The sequence below is a fragment of the Pelophylax lessonae genome (genome assembly GCF_965119305.1).
Source record: "Pelophylax lessonae genome assembly, chromosome: 6".
NCBI lineage: Eukaryota > Metazoa > Chordata > Amphibia > Anura > Ranidae > Pelophylax > Pelophylax lessonae.
In genome coordinates, this window is record NC_138773.1 from 59284241 (window position 1) to 59303905 (window position 19665).

The following is a 19665-nucleotide window of genomic DNA, read 5'->3' on the forward strand; positions in this document are numbered from 1 at the left end:
GTGCCCTCTGGACTTTTTTTAAGTGTTATGTAAGAAAAGGACAGCTTTTGAAAATTTTATTTGGTTTGAATTCCCATCGTACCTGGTTGGGGGTCCATGTTTTGCTGTTGATGTCTTGCAAAGTTGGCTTATCAGTTTTATAAATCAGTTTGAAACTGGGGATGAAAGAAGCCAAATTTCCAGGAACATTTCTCACAATGCTTAATGGATTGGAATCTGCAGCAATAATCTAGGAAGAAGACGGAAGTGAATTGTGACTATACAGTATCTATTGCACATTGACTTTAGAAATCTGTGGGCTGGATGAAGTTACACACCTTTTTTTGCACTGTTTTTTAATAACTTGAAGTTTTTTACGTTTTAAGGTACATTAAAGAAAGGAAGGAAGTGAGAGGAGAGCAAATCATCAGTGGAGTTCAGAGGACAATATAAGAAATCTCAATTCTCTGAAACACTGAGAATTCAGTTCATTGTCTAGACAAGCCATCCCCAAACATGTTTTCTGCAACACTAGATTTCTTCCAGAGGCTGCTAGGGGTTCCTTGAGAAGTGCACATTATCCAGCCATCTGATGGTGCCAACGTTGCTTGGCAAAGACATGACACCAATGATATTTTAAACTGTCTTTTAAGTGGTATTCTTCCCACTGACCACAATCTAAGGGACATTCATAATCTTACTGATCCCATAAGAATGCTGGTCTCCTACTGCCCCAAGTAAAATGGTGCATGTATTCCATAGATTACCAATATGAGCATTCTTCCTCTCTTCCACTGTAGATGAAAGAAGGCACATCTCCTACTGAGTATATTGTAAGGACACCCTTCTCCCATTGACCACCAATGTGAGGGGACACGTCTCTCACAGACCACCAATGTGAGGGGACACGTCTCTCACAGACCACCAATGTAAGCAGATACCTGTTCAACTGACTACAAATGTAAGGAGACACCGCTTCAACTGACCACTATTGTAAAGGGACACCTCTCCCACTGACTACTAATCTAAGAGGTCACCTCTCCCCCTAACTACCAATGTAAAGGGACACCTCTCAACTGACCACCATTGTAAAGGGACACCTCTCCCACTCACTACCAATGTAAGGGGACACCTCTCAACTTACCACCATTGTAAAGGGACACCTTTCCCACTGACTAGTACACCTCTCATCTGACCACCATTGTAAAGGGACACCTCTCCCACTGACTACTAATGTAAGAACTCACCTCTCCCACTAACTACCAATGTAAAGGGACACCTCTCAACTGACCACCATTGTAAGGGGACACCTCTCCCACTCACTACCAATGTAAGGGGACACCTCTCAACTTACCAACATTGTAAAGGGCTGCCTCTCCCACTGACTACCAGAGTAAGGATACCCAAAATGAAAGACTTTTTTGTTGTTTTCTACAACACTGGAACTATTGCAATAAAAAGTGTATTCCATTTAGGGCATGCTGTTTTAGTAAAAGACAATTATTCTAGTAAGATCCATTGTCTAACATGTCAACATGGCTACAAACTTTGATACACAAGGATCAAAATTCAGTCAGTTCAGCAGGAGATCAACTTTTTGTTATATTTTATATATATAATAATATACATTTTATTAAAGGAGTTGTAAAGTCAGGAAGGTTTTTTATCTTAATGCATTCTATGCATTAAGAAAAAAAATCTTCTGTGTGCAGCAGCCTCCCTCAGCCCCCCTAATTTTTACCTGTGCCCCTTCTCTGTCCAGCGATGTCCATGAGTCCCTCGGCCATCCTGGGACTCTCCCTCTTGAATGACTGAGATAAAGCAGCTGCGCCATTGGCTCCCACAGCTGTCCATCAAAGTCAGTGATCCAATCAGGAGAGAGAGGGTGTGGGGCCGAATGGCAGCTCTGTGTCTGAATAGCCACAGGGAGCTGCAGCTCGGCTCGGCTGCTTCCTGTGAGGGCACTCGATAGGAGGAAGGAGCCAGGAGCAGGAAAGAGGGATCTAAGAAGAAAAGGATTGGGGCTCCTCTGTGAAAAAACAACTGCACAGAGGAGGTAAGTATAACATGTTTGTTATTTAAAAAAAAAAAAAAAAAGACTTTACAATCACTTCAAGTAGTGTCTTATTGCCCAATTTGCCCAATTTGCCGGAAACTTGTGTCTTGCTAGTGATTTTTCTACCTGTTTAACAAATGCATTTTGCAGGGCTGGTGGTGCGCTAGACAGCTGGCTAGCAAACTGAGCATCCTTCACAGCATTTAAAACATTTTTTGCGTCCAAGGCCAGTAGATTTTGACTCGGTAATCCGCTCACCAAACTGCCAAGGTTTGTTAAGTTTGCAATCTGAGGGGAAAGGAAAAAAACATTGTTAAAAGTTAGCTATAAACTTTTTAAACTACCAATGTGTGCCAATCATCAGTTTAAAAGAAATAGAGAGCCATAGTTAGATGCTACATACAGTATAATGCTGTGCTATATGCTATATCTTAGATCATTTTTTGTCTATGTATATAGAAAGTCAACAATGTACAATATCACATTAAATGTATCTAAAGCCAAACCCAAAGTTGTGATAATTTACAGCTTACCAGTCCTTAGATGTGGTGGCTGCATTCGTTTTTCCCCTCTATTTTCACCTTGTAATCTGGCCAGCAACACACATCTTGTCTTAGGGTAATACTCACTCCACTGTATTTATAGGGGTAGTCATGGTTATCACCCTTGGCTGCACTCATTATTTGGATTACAAACATGTCTCTTGGAGCTGAAGTTTAGATCTGCCAATTTTACATGGTTATAATGGTCCAGCTTGGACCAATATAAGTGAGTATGTGCTATACTTGTGGGATTCCAGTGGAAGCTGGAAATCACTGTAGTATGCATCTCCACTACTTCACTACTACAGTGATCTCCAACAGCTTCCAGGTTCCATGCGGAGCAGCTGCCCTACTGCTTACTGATACAGGAGGTCACTCGCTCGGCATGGGTGCCAATAAGAGAACACTGTATTTTCTTAATGAAGAAAAGCTAGTGGAGACCACTGTAGTGGCGGTGCCTAATACAGGTACTTCCAGGTTCCGCGAGGATCCCAGAGATATGGCACATACATACTTACATTGCTCCATGCGGGACCAATGGAATTACGTAAAAATATACCATACCAAAACTTCAGCTGTACTCTCTATTACATGGGAGGCAATGAGATTAATAGTTTTCAGAAAGAATATAGCATTATTTTTGCTGTCTTTTCATCTCACACTGCATTTCTCGTAAGATCAACAGATATTTTCTGTACGTGCTGAAAATAGTCTTAGACATATATTCCATTTTTGTTCTTGGGTTTAGATGAAAATGAGCCTGTACTTTTCTCATGCAGGGTAAATTACCAGGTTCTCTTAAAAGCAACCATGTCAGGAATATTAAAATGGCCAGAAAGAAAAACCTGCAAAAGGAGAGAAGAAATACCTGACTTTACCATAACCTGTGCCTCCATTCAAGAGGAACGGTCGGCTCAAATCCATTAAATAATTTGAAATTTCCGTGAGGGTTGTGTATTGATCTTATGGGTTCTACACTATGCTTAACAGTTCCTTCTGCTGGCCTCTATGTCACCACATGACACTGTAATGACATGGAGGTCAATGAGAGGAACCAATAAATAGGGGACACAGAACACTGAAGCGTTAGCCGTTTGACAGACTTTAACAGTTGATTCTTCCTAAATGGAGTGACATGGACAGTAAGATAGGTAAGTATACACTCTATTTTGCAAAAGAAATGGCTCAGTTACACCTGCATTTGTCTGTGAAAAGCTATCCACAGTGGGTCACTTTTCAAAGAGTAGCACAGGTGTGGCTGACAGCCATTCAGAAGGCGACTGCCATTGCTTGAATGCCCGTTTTTTATTTTTGACAACTGAACAGGCTTTTTGAATAGGAATGCCGTGCCTCAGCTGTGAGCTTAGCATTTGGCTCGTGGTTGCGGTGAAGCCCCATTAATTTGAATGGTTGGAGTTTGGAAGCGGTACTGCCTGCCAAATGCAATAGGGGATTTTTCTTTTTGCTGTGCAGTAAAGCAAATCATAACAACTGCAGCATGTGTACAACTCTAGAGGGAAGACAGCGCCGCGCCTTCTAAGTGCAGCAAGACATTTATTGAAGTATGTGCAGCAGTATTACACTCACATTTAGTCGGTGAATAAGATGTATACACTCACATTTAGTCGTGTGTGAACCCCCCCTGCCGCTCTCAACGGGATCCACTGCCTCCACCACCAGGACCCGCTCCAGTGATGCTCCTGATGATCAACATTACTTGACTAACTGCATCTTATTCACCGACTAAATGTGAGTGTAATACTGCTGCACATACTTCAATAAATGTCTTGCTGCACTTAGAAGGCGCTGCGCTGTCTTCCCTCTTGTCTCCCCCCAGAGATCTCTTCTGTCTCTTCCACCGGCAGCCGCTACAGTGGACAGCTACCCCCTGAACTGTTTGGGGGTCCCCCTACCCCTGGTGTTTCCCTTCTCCCTTCCCCCCCCCTCCCCAGGGTCCCCAGGACCAGACTTTTTTGAGACCTCTTCTTGCGCCAATTCACCACTAAACCAATGTGTACAACTCTGGCTGCATTTGCAACTTAAGGGGACCTGTTGGGGGGAGGAAGAAAACACGACTCAACTGCTTATTATACCACCTACCCCTACCTGCAAGTGTAAACTAGGTCAGATTGTAGCAGTACATGTTGTTACTATAAACATAAATAGGAAGTAATACATTTAGTGATTTTTTTTTTACTCACTGAGTAGTTTGACTTCAAGAGTTTATTCATGATAGACTTGGTTTGGCCTTTGTTCCAGCCGCTGACACTGGCCAGTGAAGACACGCTGGATTGTAAGTCTTTATCACTTATTTTGTCAATTTGTCCTGGAGACAGACCCACAGCTGACTGGCCCAGATCAATAATTGTACTAGATGAGAAGTTGGTCAGTTGGCTTACCAGTGACATGGCTATCTGTGGAAAGACAAAGAAGATTGAAAGTTACATAAATGCATAAAGCCAACACCTGTCTTCATAATCAGACTGATAACAGAGGGGTTTAGCCATACCTAGATGGAGGCCTGTAAATGTCAGCTTCAGCTATTGTTCTATGTAAACACTGAGCTTTTTACAACATTGAAGGTAAGGAAATAGAGGAAAATGTAAAAAAGGATAAATCTTGGTAATGAGCGGGCATATCTGGTAGGTTTGGGAAAGTTCTGATGCTGAAGTTGAACCCCATTAAAGCCAAGGAGAGACAAATGTTTATAATTTGTAATGCCCATTTTCTAGGCTAATAGGCACAGTGGGCTAGGCACTGCCCGGGGGACATATACCAATGTGAAACATTAAAAGTTCTTTTAAATAACATGCCTAACCTGCCTGTGAAGTGGCAATGTATTCAAGCTATTACAGAAAAACTGACATTTTCAAAACTTACAATGGGGCCAGGGTTGTGAGGAAGAGGAACTTGTCCTCATCAACATGGGGAAAAAGATATTTACCCAGGGAGGCTCCCCTGGCAAGGTATCCTCCTTATACTGATGGTATGTGCCCTAGCATGGCTGAGGAGGAGGTGCAAGCTCATCCTCTCATTTCCTGACCTACCAGGCTGCATGCCAACAAAAGGATCTGGTATGGATTTCGAGGGGGCTTTTTTGGAGCTCCCCATTTTAATATATACATGTCTGGTATGAATTTTCGGGGGGCCCCATGCCATTTTTGTTTTCTTTACAGCCATGACCTTTGTTTATTTTCACCTGTCTGCTGGAAGTCCTTGGCTGAGAGTTTAATGAGCTGGATGGGGACAACAAGCTGGTTAATAGGGCGCCAATAGCCATCAATTCCCTAACATGCAGTCTGGGTGTGAAACTTTCACATTTAACAATGGCAGTAATCTATTTCCACTCCATTAGATTCATTGAAAGGCATGTGCTACAATAAAGAGAACCTGTCACCAAAAAAAGTCGCCTATGTGATTAAAAAAAAGTTTAGTAAAAAACAAAAATGTAAAAAAGTGTAAACAATTAATGGCACCTAAAATCCCCCCAACAAAATGTTTGCTCCTCCCCACCCCCTCAAACATGCACGTGCAAAATTAGATGCATGCACCATTGGCACCCACAGTATTTATGAAACTGTTAATTGCGCTGCACATGGTACATATTGCTAGCTAGAGTGAGATCAATAATTCTAAGCCCATTATTTATAGTTATCGCTAAACATATGACCTGTAGGGGCTTTTAAAGTGTCGCTTATGAAAAATATAGGGTATTAATGGTTGTCACCATTTCACAAGCGCATACAATTTTAGGGTATCACATGACCAGTATCTATTTACGCATTGCAACCTAATTTTTTATATTTCATAAAAAAATGTATAATTTATTGTGTTTGTGTGCCTCTAAAAATATTTTTGACTGAAATTTTGCCTTTCCTAAACCAGTGGTTCTCAACTCCGGTCCTCGGGACCCACTAACAGGCCAGATTTTAAGTATTACCTTGGGGGATGCAGACTAGAATACTGCAATCACTGAGAAGCAAATGAGATCACCTGTGATGTAATTTAGTTATCTTGCAAACCTGGCCTGTTGGTGGGTCCCGAGGACCGGATTTGAGAACCACTGTCCTAAACCGTTGCACTAATATTGGGGGACATACAAAAATTTAAACTATCACTATTTTATTTTCTGGGGTGTCTGCTTTCAGAAAATATTTAATTCTGGGGGTTTTATGTAATCTTCAGGTCTTTTTTAAACTTAAGTGCAAAAGGGTTAATAAATTAATAAGGCAGAGGACCAAGATGAAGAGTGGCCCCTTACCTTGTCTTGGCGGGTTTGAGGAGGACAAACATATATCCTACTGCCTGTCTGTATATGACCAAACATAGCCTCAGAGTATTAGATATATCATTAAATACAAATGATATTGCCTTAAAGAAAAACATTACCTGCAGCTCCTCAGTGGTGGGTTTAGAAGCTGCCTGCCCTGGAGAAATGGTGAAACATTGCTTGTTGATTTTGTTGGTAAGAGCTAAAGAGTCAGCTACAGTCAGGTTGTTGAGAGCAGAAGGCTTCAGGAAACAGAGGAATGCCACAGGGAGGCTGGAAAAACAGAAGCAGAAAACTTTTATCATTGACTCGGTTACTTCCAATCTATTGAAAGCATGTATAACCACTTGCCGATCATATAACATACATATACCTTTGTATTTTCCATATCTTTGTCTTGGCCTGACGTGGTAAGGAAAGAAAAGGTGGGATCTGCCATATACCGGGAACGAGAAGATTATACCAGGAGTGGGTATCTATTCTGGCTCTGGTAGCCAATCAAGCAGTTTTTGGTCTTAGAGCTGTATGGCATCTATGACCAACTATATTCGGTGAGTGACCCATCTACTACCTTCACAGGGTGGAGAGTGATCAGCGCCATTCACATCTCACAAGGTGGATCGACAGATCTGCATTGAGCACTTGCACCTCATTTCTATTTTGGCACAAAGACCATCCCTTTGAACTGTGATCACAAATGTCACCTTATTTTTATACGGACTATAAAAGCACCAACGGATCACCAGCACTTTATATGATATAGTGATTTCATGCACATTAATTGAATTGTTTATTGTATGCACTTTAAAGTTTGATCATCACTGCATGAATTTGAACATTTACTTGATGCACTTTCGTATATTTATGTATTATTTTTTATACATTTATTGGATCAATAAGAATTTGTATTAATTTAAAATAATTTGAAAGTACCACAATATTTATAAATAGCAAGCGCTATAGGTAACCCCTAACTTTAGTGGTTATATATATCTATACATATACCGCTGCAAGGTGGCACTGTTGCGCCGGATCACGTACCTAGTACATGATCTTCTGGGTCTGGGGCGCGCATGTGTGCCGCCGATGGTCTGCTCCTGCTTTGATTGTACACAGCGAGAGCTGATCTGCGGGTACTGGGGACTTGCTGTTCCCTGGCACCCGCAGATCATCCACCACAGAGGCAGAACACTGCAGCATGCCTATGAAAACAAGGCAGATCGCCGTTCTGACATGAGGGAAGGCATGGATCCTGTGTTTCTGCAAAGCAGGGACATGGATCCATGTCTTCCCCCAATAAAAGCACCTCCCACAGTACACCAAAACACTGGCTAGGAGCTCAGTTTACCCTTTGATCACCCCTGATGTTAAACCCCTTTCCAGCCAGTGTCATTAGTACAGTGACAGTGCATATTTTTATCACTGATCACTGTCCCCAAAAAGTGTCAATTAGTGTCCGACTGTCTGCCACAATATCCCAGTCCCGCTTTATGTCACTGATCGCCGCCATTACTAGTAAATAAATAAACAAATAAAAATATTGCATTGTTTTTAGATGCTATAACTTTTGCGCAAACCAATCAATAAATGCTGGGTTTTTTATTTTACCAAAAACATGTAGCAGAATACATATTGGCCTAAATTGATGAAGACATTTCAATTTTTTTATTGGATATTTTTTAACAGAGAGTAAAAAAATATTGTTTCTTTTTTTGTTAATAGCACAAAAAATAAATAACACAGAGGTGATCAAATATCACCAAAAGAAAGCTCATTTGGGTACAGCGTTGCATGACTGCGCAATTTTCAGTTAAAGTAACACAGTGCCATATAACAAAAAAAAAATGGCCTGGTCAGGAAGGCAGATAAATCTTTCAGAGTTCAAAAGTAAAAGCATAGCGTTGGCTAGAGGGTAAAACAGCATAGGAATTACTTTCACTTTTTGCATTCATACTGCTGTTGTTATGTAACCTGCAGTAGAAAATTGGCAGTTTTTGGTGCCCTCTGTATTCATTTATGAAATACATTTTACATACATCTATGCAGGGCTTTTTTTCTCAGAGAATAGGTGCAGGAACTCCCCCTTCTAAGTTACTTAGTGTCTCCGCCCCCTACCCACCTCAGAGCACTAACCCTTGGTTCCACCCCTACCCACCTCCGAGCACCGACCTTGTTTCCACCCCCCTACCCAGCTTCCAGTACAGCCCCTTTTAGAAAATATAGAGCCAAGTATAATTATATGTAGTGGAATTTGGTTATGATAACAAGAAAAGCAATAAAATAGAACCCCGACAGCCAGCAGCAATAGATCCCCCCAGCAGTAATAGACCCCCAGCAGCAGCAAAAGATCCCCCAGTAGCCAGCATCAGTAGACTCTCTAGCTTCCAGCAACTGTAAACCCCTCCCTAAACAGTAGATCCCTTCCAGCAACAATTAACCCCCAGTATCAAAAGATCCTCCACCAGCAACAATAGATTGCCATGCAAAAATAGATCACCTCCAGCAGCAATAGATCCCCCAGCAGCCTGCATCAGTAGACCCTCCAGCACCCCTTGCCATGGCATACATTCAGTGCTGGAGGTGCCGGAACTGCGTTCCCCCGCGTTCCCGCTGAAAAAAAGCCCTGGATCTATGACATACAGCCTACATATTTGTGTTGGTGCAGCAATTTTCCTTTAAAGCGGGCCTGTCTTCTTCAAAATGGTCACCTAGATCAGTGATGGCGAACTTTGGCACCCCAGGTGTTTTGGAACTACATTTCCCATGATTCTCAATTACACTGCAGAATGCACGAGCATCATGCAAAATGTAGTTCCAAAACATCTGGGGTGCCAAGGTTCGCCATCACTGACCTAGATTGTGAACAATATGCCACAATTCATCAAAGTGTTTCCAATGTTTTTAGGATTCCCCGTAGCCACTGTGCAGAGCTACAGTTTCCACTGATGTACCTGCCACCACCTCTATGGTGGGACAAATCTGCCAAACATTGACCATGCCACAAATACTCAGCACATGGACAGTGCAAATGACTTCACAACAGCGACATGGTTGCCCTCCTGAAAAGCACCCACATGTGATTTCAGTAATGTACTGCAAGGCTGTTCCCAGTGAAAATTGAACTCAGTAGTAGTAACTACACAGGAGGCTGGAGGAAATGGCTAGGCTTACTTTCTTATAGAGGTATACTCAGCATCCCTTTTCAAGATGCAAAATTTTTTTGTGAGCCCACTGGCATGATCTTGGAATGACAACAGCTAGATGGATCAATTTATAAGTTGCATGCATCCTTGTTTTTTTTGTGTTTGGGCTTGACAGGTGTACTTTAGGATATTGAGAGTTGATATATGGTTCAGTCAATTACCTGGAGAGATTGAAATTTGCGCTAGAAGTCAGAAGTGATGTATAATAAACTGCTGTGCTCTGAGAGAGGTTCAGCTTACTTGCCAATGTAACAGAGGATGCATCGTTGGCAAAAATTTGCAGCTGCAAAGAAAGCAATTAAAACAAATTAATTTATAGATTCCACTACAGACATTTATAGTTAATTCTACATTCACTTTAAAGCGGTTGTAAACCCTTACATATACCCAGTGAAGTGACTGGCCTCAGGTGATACACTGAAATGAAACAAATTCTCCTACATAAGTTGTACCTGTTTATCTGCAGTGTTCTCTCCCCTACATCAGTTCACAATTATTCTCACTCTTGCACTCAGGTTTGACCAATTAAAACAAAGCATGCTTGAAAAAGGAGCCCACGTCACTGAAATGCTTTAAAACCATGGCAACCTGCACAGTATCCTCTTGTCCTATATATTCATGGTGGCTGACAAACACATACCATTGTTGTGGCCAGCTCCTCGCTCTCCTCTCTCCCTTACAACACACAGGCACAGGGTGAGGAGATTATATCCGGTGGTGTCCATACAGGGGCTCTGGAGCTGGATTCTCACAAACTTGTGTGATGAGCTTGGTGTCATTCTGGGAGCATGTGAGTGCATTCATTTGTCAATCTATCTTTGATCAATAAAGTTAATGAGCTTCCCTGGTTTGTGTTTCTTCAATTCCCTACATCTGTTCAAAGTCTAGAATTTATAAAGCTTGTCTCAGTTATCAGAAAAAAGGGGGCGGAGAGCTGAAATCACACTCTGCAGGGCTCAGTAAGGTGGGCTCTGACAGCTGATTGGAGGGAAAGGACACACCCCCTTCACATAGCACACAGGAACAGAGCTGAGGCTGTCAATCAGCTGGAGATCCCTCCCCAGTCACCATTTTTCTCTTGGTGTCAGAATAACTTTTTAGCCGACACACATATATTTAAATACCCTTCTTCCACATTGTATTTTTTATTGGTGGAAGAAGGGTATTTATATATGCGTGTCATTTTTTATACTATTTTCATTCAATATTTGACATTTCTAAAGATATTTTTATATTTATTTAATTGAACTTGTTGTTTTTGATACACCACGTGTGTCCTGTGACAGCATCTTCCCTTTGATTGGTAGTCTAGTCACCTTTTTTCTTTTGTATTACATATGCTGGAGGGACCGCACTGCCTTAGTGAGTTGGCATATTTCTATTTCCATGGTTTAAACCATTTTACCTTTTTATTAGCAATTAAAATTGTCAGGGGTTCTAATTCTTCTCCAATGTATCCATTCCACCGGATATCACATGAGATTAATTACTGCATCATTTCATGAGATAAATACAATATATTTTGATGAAATACCACACGTTTTTAGTAGCGTTATGAGCAGTGTTGGGGGTAACTAGTTACAAAGTAACTGATTACAGTAACTACATTACTTTTTTTGGTAACTAAGTAATGTAACTAGTTACAATACTAATATTGGTAACTACACTACTTTACTAGGCTATAGGAGGTAACTACACTACTTTACTAGGCTATAGGAGGTAACTACACTACTTTACTAGGCTATAGGAATGCGCTTTCCTGCGTTACCCAAGCGGTGCGATACAATTGTTATTTCGAAGAATAGAGAGGGATGAAGTTTATGACTTTTTGTTGCACTTTATGTTTTATTCTGTTTTTTCAGGTTTTGTTCTCATGTTTCCCAAAGCCTGTGTTTATACAATAAACTCTATGCAGAAAGAGTGTCATGTATCTTCTTCTACACGGTCAATTAAGAAAGAGGGAAGTAAAGCAATATGTAGTGAAGTTACTTTTCAAATGCAGTAACTAGTAAAGTAATCTCATTACAATTTACAGAAGTAACTAGTAACTAATTACATGTTTTGAGTAACTACCCCAACACTGGTTATGAGCTATTTTACCGCAATTTTTAAAGAGTAAAATACCGCTTTGTGAACAGAGGCCATGGTGTAATGAGGCTTTGCTTCCTGTTCTTTACGGGGGTGAATCACCTGAAAGGTTTATATCTTTTGGGAAATTCAGAGCTGAAGTCTCTCTGCCATATTTTCCGCCTTTGCTCCTGCCTACTTGTGAGCTTTAGGTGCTTTTGCACCCCGAAATGCTCCCACTCTTTCTTCTGCATTCTCCATAACATAATATAAATGAAAAGGTCAAAGGGGAGAGTAGGGGCTATTTTGTAATGGGAACAGTTCCTCTTTTAGATCTCTTCATTCTTTTAGTGTTTTAATATGACCATATTTATAGCTGATTTCTTTGTGGATAAAAGACACATATGATTGCAGCTTTGTATTCATTAATACATCATTTTCTTCTGTTTGATTTGGCAGACTCAAGTCTTTCCTTTTTTGAAAAACGTAAAAATTCATTACAATACAATAAATAAAATCACTGGATTCTTACCACGGTATCATTAGCAAAATGCATCAGATCTACATCACTTGTGTAGGACAAGAATGAAGCCACATTCGTCACAAGCCAGGCAGAGGAGTTGGCGATGGATTGGTTATAGCAGACTATAGCATTAGAAGTGTCTATGAGAAAAAGCAATTCGTGAAAAATCAGGTATAAACGCCTTTAAAAAATTGTATTTCTAAAGTATGTTTTTGAAATGCAGTCAGGAGAACCAAATAAAAAGGTTTGAATACCTTTAGTGGTCAGATAGGGTTTGATGAAAGTATTATAAGTGCTTTGTTTTGTTCCTGTTGACATCTGGGGGGAACTAGCATCCAGGCCTTTCAAACTGTGAAAAAATAACATAGATAAACATTAGCAAAATGTCTTCAGTATAATTCCTGAGTTGTAAGCATGATCCATGGAAGCCAGATGATGTGAGTTCCGGGATAACAGGGTAGGGTTCAAACTCTTGCTGGATTGCTAAAGCTTTTCATGAATGGATATCTCCCCTGTCCACACTATAGCAATTGTTAGAAAAAAAAGTGGATCTCTAATTCAAACTCGCTGTGTAACACAAAAAGTAGGAACATCTAAAGCTGGCCATACACTGATCATCATTTCGATCAGTGTTTGGCCATTCCTGCTCAACAGAAGTCATTCTGTCGAAGTGACATCAAGAAAATGTTTGTAACAAAACCCCAAAAAACTCACCATCTATGCCCAGCTTAACTTTGCCAAATGGCTGAAGAGTTTCAAACTTGATGAAAATGGACCAGTTTACCATATTTCCAATGCAACATGAAGGCTATCATTGCAGGCCCTCCTTAGCCCAGTTTCCCTTGATGGCTACATCCACAAGAAGTTGTAAAGGCTTAATGCAAGCCCTTAGTAGAAGCTACTGTATGAAGAGTTGGTAATTATTATCCATGCAGGGGCGAAGCATGATGGGGTTTCCAGCAATGGGGGGTAGGGGTGTAAATGGTAGTTATGGGCCTTTCTATATCTATATTGGCATATAGATATATATATATATAAATAATTGAATACAGTTTACCATATGGGATCCATTTATCTTTCTCTGCTCTCCCTTCCCCTCCTGCCATGAGTATCTTCCCTGGTGGGGGTGTTTGGGATGTTTGCAACTTTATCTTTAACTTTATGTTTATGAACTGAATGAAGGAAGATATGATCTTATTCCCCTATTTTAGGGTACTTAAAAATTTAGGGCAGCCCTATTCAACCTGGAATGCCCAGGCACCCTGGTGTGCCTTGGCAAAATGCCTACAATTTGGTCATACATTTTATGCAATGTAGAAAGTAGATCCAGCCTGCTTTTTAGGTACACAATGCCACAAGTTTTCATTCGCACCATTATGACTTTCTAGACTCTGTCATCCTAACAACCAATGATGTCATAAGTTAATACGGAGGATGTCTGTTGCCTCCACAGCATACTTGTTTGACCCTCCTGTGCCCCTCTCCCTCAGCACTGGGGTGACATTAGCTGACTGATGGAGAGAAATTGAGTGAGAAGAGAAACATTGGAGTACTAGTCAGACAGTACCAGTGTTCAAAAGTGTATTTGCTTTGTAAGAATAAATCACTTCTAACGTTGGGTGTCCCGTGTGTGGATGTTGCTGCATTGTTTAAAAGCCATTAGAATATTTTTTTTACATTTTAGACTGGGGTGCCTCGAGACTGTCCATAATTTTAAAAGGTGCCTTGAGATTGTCTTTTATTTTTAAAGGGTGCCCTGACTGAAAAAAGATTAAGAAACACTGATTTAGGGGCTTAAATGTAATCCCTTTTTTTTTTCAGAAAGCTGGATGATCACATCTTTCACCCTCATAAATCTGTTGCTTATCCTAGTTGGAGACCTGGGGTTTGGAGTCCATTTCTCTACAGGTCTTGCTGTTCTACATTGGTCTTTACTGCAGTGCACAGCATACCCTGTCAACATCAATAGCAGGTAGCAATTATATATTCAGTAGATAATCAATATGCATATACAGTACTTAAAGCGGAGTTCCACCCAAAAGTGGAACTTCCGCTTTAGGCAGTTCTAACCCCCTGACATGCCACATTTGGCATGTCATTTTTTTGGGGGGGGAGCTGGTACCTAGTTTTGACAGGTACCCGCTCCCACTTCCGCTCGGAGCGCCGCGGCGCCCTGAGCGGAAGTTCTCCTCTCCCCCTCCCTCCCTGCAATCTTCTGGGACATGTCAGAGGTCCCAGAAGATTGCCAGCCAATCAAGACGCGCAGCGCGACTCGCGCATTAGCAGTGGGTACCCGGCTGTGAAGCCACAAACTGTCACAGCCGGGTGCCCACAGCAGTGATGCCGGCGCCGAGGGAGAGGATCGAGGCTTCGGGCGGCCGCATCGCTGGACCGTTGGGCAGGTGAGTGAAATGGCTGGAACTCCGCTTTAAATGTCAAAATTTAATTAACAAGTTGCTTGACTTGTGTTTTTATATTTTTAGACATGTAAAATGATTTGTTTTTGCAGAAGAAGCAAGTTTGTCATGTGAAATATTTCAAAGAAACCATCTTGATGACTTCCCATGAATGTTTGAGTTCGGGGTCAAATCATTTTGTATTTACCTACAGTATATTGTGGTTACAGACTATGCAGTCAAACAATTTGTTTGTCAAATGTGTAACTTATCCCTTTTTGGGATTTTATACTTATATTATAATACTTATGGTGTGGTACCGTTAAAGTCCTATTTAGTTTTAAATTGTTTAGGAAATGCTTTTGTGCCAATATAATCATAAAGAATGTGGTACCAGTAAACCCACTGAGCAAAGGAGGAGGTTAATTGCCCCCTCCCCCCCCCCCCCCCCAGCTATTTATATTTTTCGTGTTTGGTCCCCACCGATCTCTGTGCTACACTTGGCAGTGTAATTGGAGACAAAAGTGTAATTAATCCTAACAAAGTATTACTAAATCAAGGACAGGCAGAGCTGAATTCAGTTGGAATTTACTGGGAAAATCCAACCTAGCTAAACAAGCCATCCTCCAAGATAGCTTGGACACTGGGCACTTGTAGACATATGATAACTGTGCCATACTACCATAACTGGTCAAACTGGAAAAAGCTAGACATTTCAATGTTATGGTGTAACTATTATTCATTTTCTGTTCTTGAAAATTTGTACAATGAATCCCAGGTGCCAGATAAATTGAGTTATGGTTTGCTGTGTAAAGTCATCCGGTCTTAGTGACCTATTATACATTTTGGACATGTCCAGTATTTGGTTCACACTATTGTAGGTGCAGGAATGCGTGTAAATTTTACACATTCCCATACCCGCAGGCACCGACAACCAAAGCATGCTGCTCTTCATTCTTAAAGCGGAGTTCCGGTCACAGAATCGTTTTTTTTTTATAAATACTTCCCAAACAGTGATCCACCGCCCTTCATACATCCGCTAATCCGATTTTAGACAGTTTAATAATTGATTGGCAATCATAAAATCTTACTTTATAAAAAGTTTGCTGAGCGCCGCCATCTTTGTCCTGGTAACCCGAAGCTGCAGTATGCAAATGTATGCCCTGCTTCCTAGTTCTAGCTCATTGTGCAAGCTGTGAGAGGAGCCCGGCCGCCTACATCACTGCCCATTGCTCCTGGGAGTGATGAGTAAGAGCTCCCAGGATGCATTGCAGGACAGGAAGTGATTGCACGGGCCTCGGCCACAGAGGGAGGAAGTGAAAGGAAAAGTGAGTATATTTTCTTCTGAAAACAAGGTAAGTTAAAAAAAAAAAAAAATGGGAATATCCAATTCTTTTTCAGGTGACAATAAGGAAGCAAATGGCACAAAATCTAATGTAACGATTTTGCGGCCGGAACTCCGCTTTAATGGCACCCCCATGCTCCGGGTGTGTGAAGCCGCATGGTGCCAAAGCACCATATGGTTCCAAAGCACCATATGTTTCCATACGGCCACATTTTCGGGAACAGGTACTTTTTCCCCATGTTTTCTGCAGGTACAGCAGTCCGTTTAAATGATTGGGCTGCTGTGCCTCTGAAAATGTGAGCCGCACTGCCTGCAATAGTATGGACCTAACCTTTGAGCATTTTTCTGGCAGGTCGCCAATGTAGAGAACCTGAGAGCAAAGGGGGTGAAGAACAAATGCTTTGGGACTGTGGGAGTCTGGCCAATCCTAATATTATAGAAGTAATAACCCCAAGAACATATAAAATATTCTAAAGCAGCTCTGCATGTAATAATAAGTCAATAAATTTGATTTTTTCAAATGCAAACAGGGCAATTACCTGAACATGACTTAAAATCAGCCTTTTGCAAATCACTGTACAGCATGGGTGTCCAAACGAAGGCCCTCCAACTGTTTAGGAACTACAATTCCCATGAAGCATTGTAAATCCCTGACATTCACAAACACAGCTAGGCATGATGGAAATTGTAGTTCCTGAACAGCTGGAGGACCATAGTTTGGACATAGCTGCTGTACAGTAAAGCACTGACTATGAGAAGGGGCTACACTGGTAGCAAATCGAGTGTGTAATTTGAAAATGTACTGACAAGAAACTTCCTGATAGGAGGAAGAAAAACAGTGAGCAGAGGAAAGACCTCATCACTCTGTTGCTTCTCCTTCATTGTTCAGTCAGAGGCTGGGGTGCAGGGAGGTGACCAGACTGTTGCTTAACCACTTGCCGACTGCCGTCAGTAGATTTACTACGGCAGTCAGCATCTCACAGGCAAAGTGACGTTAATTTACGTCACTAGCCTGTGAGGCTCTCAGGAGCGAGCGTGCGCCGCCGGCGGCGAGCTCCCGCTCCCGCGCGGTCACGGACCCCCCCGCGCGTGTGACCGGCGGACCCAATGTCCGCCGGTCACTCGGCGATCGGCGGGGGAGAGGGAGAAAGGCAGGCAGCTTGTGTAAACAAGCTGCCTGTCAGTTCTCCCTGTGTAGAAACACTGATCATACGGTTCTACTATGTAGGACCGTTGATCAGTGTAACTACAGCTCAACAGACAGCCAATCACAGTTAGAATCACGCCCCTAGGGACACACACAGCCCCTCCCTCTCAAATAAAGTTAACCCCTTCACTGCCAGTGTATTTTTACAGTAACAGTGCATATATAGTGCATATATATAGCACTGATTACTGTAGAAATGTCACTGGTAACCCCAAAAGTGTCAAAAATGTCAGTCAAGGGTCTGATCTGTCCGCCCCAATGTCGCAGTACCGAAAAAAAAATCGCAGATCGCCGCCATTACTCGTTAAAAAAAACAACAACAAAAAATGACAAAAATCTTTCCCTTTGTTAGTAAACACAATAACTTTTGCGCAAACCAATCAAAATACGCTTTTTGCAATTTTTTTTACCAAACATATGTAGCATAAAACAAATTGGCCGAAAATGTTAAAAAATTTTGATTTTTACTTTTTTTTTTTTTGGGGATTTCATATAAAAAAATGTGAAAAATATTGTTATTTTTGCAAAATTGTCGCTCTTTTTTTGTTTATAGCGCGTGATCAAAAAATCGCACAGGTGATCAAATACCACCAAAAGAAAGCTCTGTTTGTGGGAAAAAAAGGACGTCAAATTCGTTTAGGTACAGCGTCGCACGACCGCGCAATTGTCCGTTAAAGTCACGCAGTGCCGAATCGCAAAATACCCCCTGGTCAGGAAGGGGGTAAAATCTTCAGAGGCTTAATTGGTTAATTGCATCAAGAAAAATCAGGTCATCAGGCTAGCTACGTATGATTGGTAGGACTGCATGAGTCCTATGCTGGATGGACAAAGATGCAAATCATTTGGCAGGTAAAACAAGTCCATTATGTAAATGTTATCCCAGTATTTAGTGGTTAGAGTTAGGTTTAACTTTAAGAATAACCATTGTATAGATACGCTGGTCATATTTACTGGCCAGTCAACAACTACTAATCTACCACCAACTAACACATGTCTGAAGACTTTCACCTCATTTCTGCTATTGAAAGCTTGGTCGGCCCCATACATTTTACATTTTCCAAAAGATACTTACATGGCCTGGTAGGAGTCACAAGACAACTTCTTTGGTAGGGCATTGAGTTGGTTTGGAGTAATCTCAGGCAAAAAAACTTTAAGTTTATCCTGGAATAGCTGAGCCCAGTCACTGCTATTGAAAGAACTGAAGTTGCTTTGCAAATTCTGGAAGCTCTGGGAAAGCACAGCCTTGGACAAAGCTGGATCAACAGAGGTCTGGTTGTTCTGTAAACATGATACAATTCAAAAGAAACGCTTACTTTATAAAATGGATCATACAGTTACAGGATGAGAATTACTTATATAAGCACACACATAAGTCATCAACATGGAGAACTTTTGTTGAAATAAGAAGCCCCACTATGTATCGATCCTTGTCTCAAATAAAAAAAAAAATTCCACTGTTTGTTCAAAAATTATTTATTGGCTAACAAAGGCATTTTAATCTATAACTATTTAAATTACCCCAAGGCAGGGTTTGATTGTTTACTTAGTTATAAGTCAGATAGGATTAGTGAGTCAATGAATTAGCAATGAATAAGCAACCAAATGCTGATGATTGTGCCATTTCACTGTACTAAGTTGAACTACAGGCCAAATGTTTTATTTTCATTTTGGATAGATTAAAGGAGTTGTAAAGGCAGAAGGTTTTTCATCTTAATGCATTCTATGCATTACGATAAAAAGCCTTTTGTGTGTAGCAACCCCCCTCAGCCCACTATTACTTACCCGAGCCCCCTTTCTATCCAGCGATGTCCACGAGTCCCTTGGCCATCCGGGACTCTACCTCCTGATTAGCTGAGACACAACAGCGGCACAATTGGCTCCTGCTGCAGTCAATCAAAGTCAGTTAGCCAATCGGGAGAGAGAGGGGGTGGGGTCGAATGGCAGCTCTGTGTCTGAATGGACGCACAGGGCTTCAGCTCAGCTCGGTTTGCCCCCATAGCATAAAAGTTCCCAGAATATAGGGCAGGGAGAGTCAAGTGTCTGAAATAAATATTTATCATGTCCCAGCCAAGCCATG

General features: G+C 41.4%; 1 protein-coding gene across 1 annotated transcript in view; it reads right to left on the minus strand.

Annotated features, from left to right (window-relative positions):
• MSLN (mesothelin) overlaps positions 1-19665 on the minus strand; it is a gene marked incomplete at both ends in the record, with an annotated part of 109692 nt that overhangs the window by 37542 nt on the left and 52485 nt on the right. Inside the window, 8 exons of the mRNA XM_082260461.1 lie at positions 83-229; positions 2162-2323; positions 4779-4991; positions 6967-7120; positions 10212-10333; positions 12650-12780; positions 12895-12989; positions 18661-18866. Of these exons, the coding sequence (XP_082116587.1) occupies positions 83-229; positions 2162-2323; positions 4779-4991; positions 6967-7120; positions 10212-10333; positions 12650-12780; positions 12895-12989; positions 18661-18866 (1230 nt within the window). The remainder of the gene's footprint in view (positions 1-82; positions 230-2161; positions 2324-4778; positions 4992-6966; positions 7121-10211; positions 10334-12649; positions 12781-12894; positions 12990-18660; positions 18867-19665) is intronic.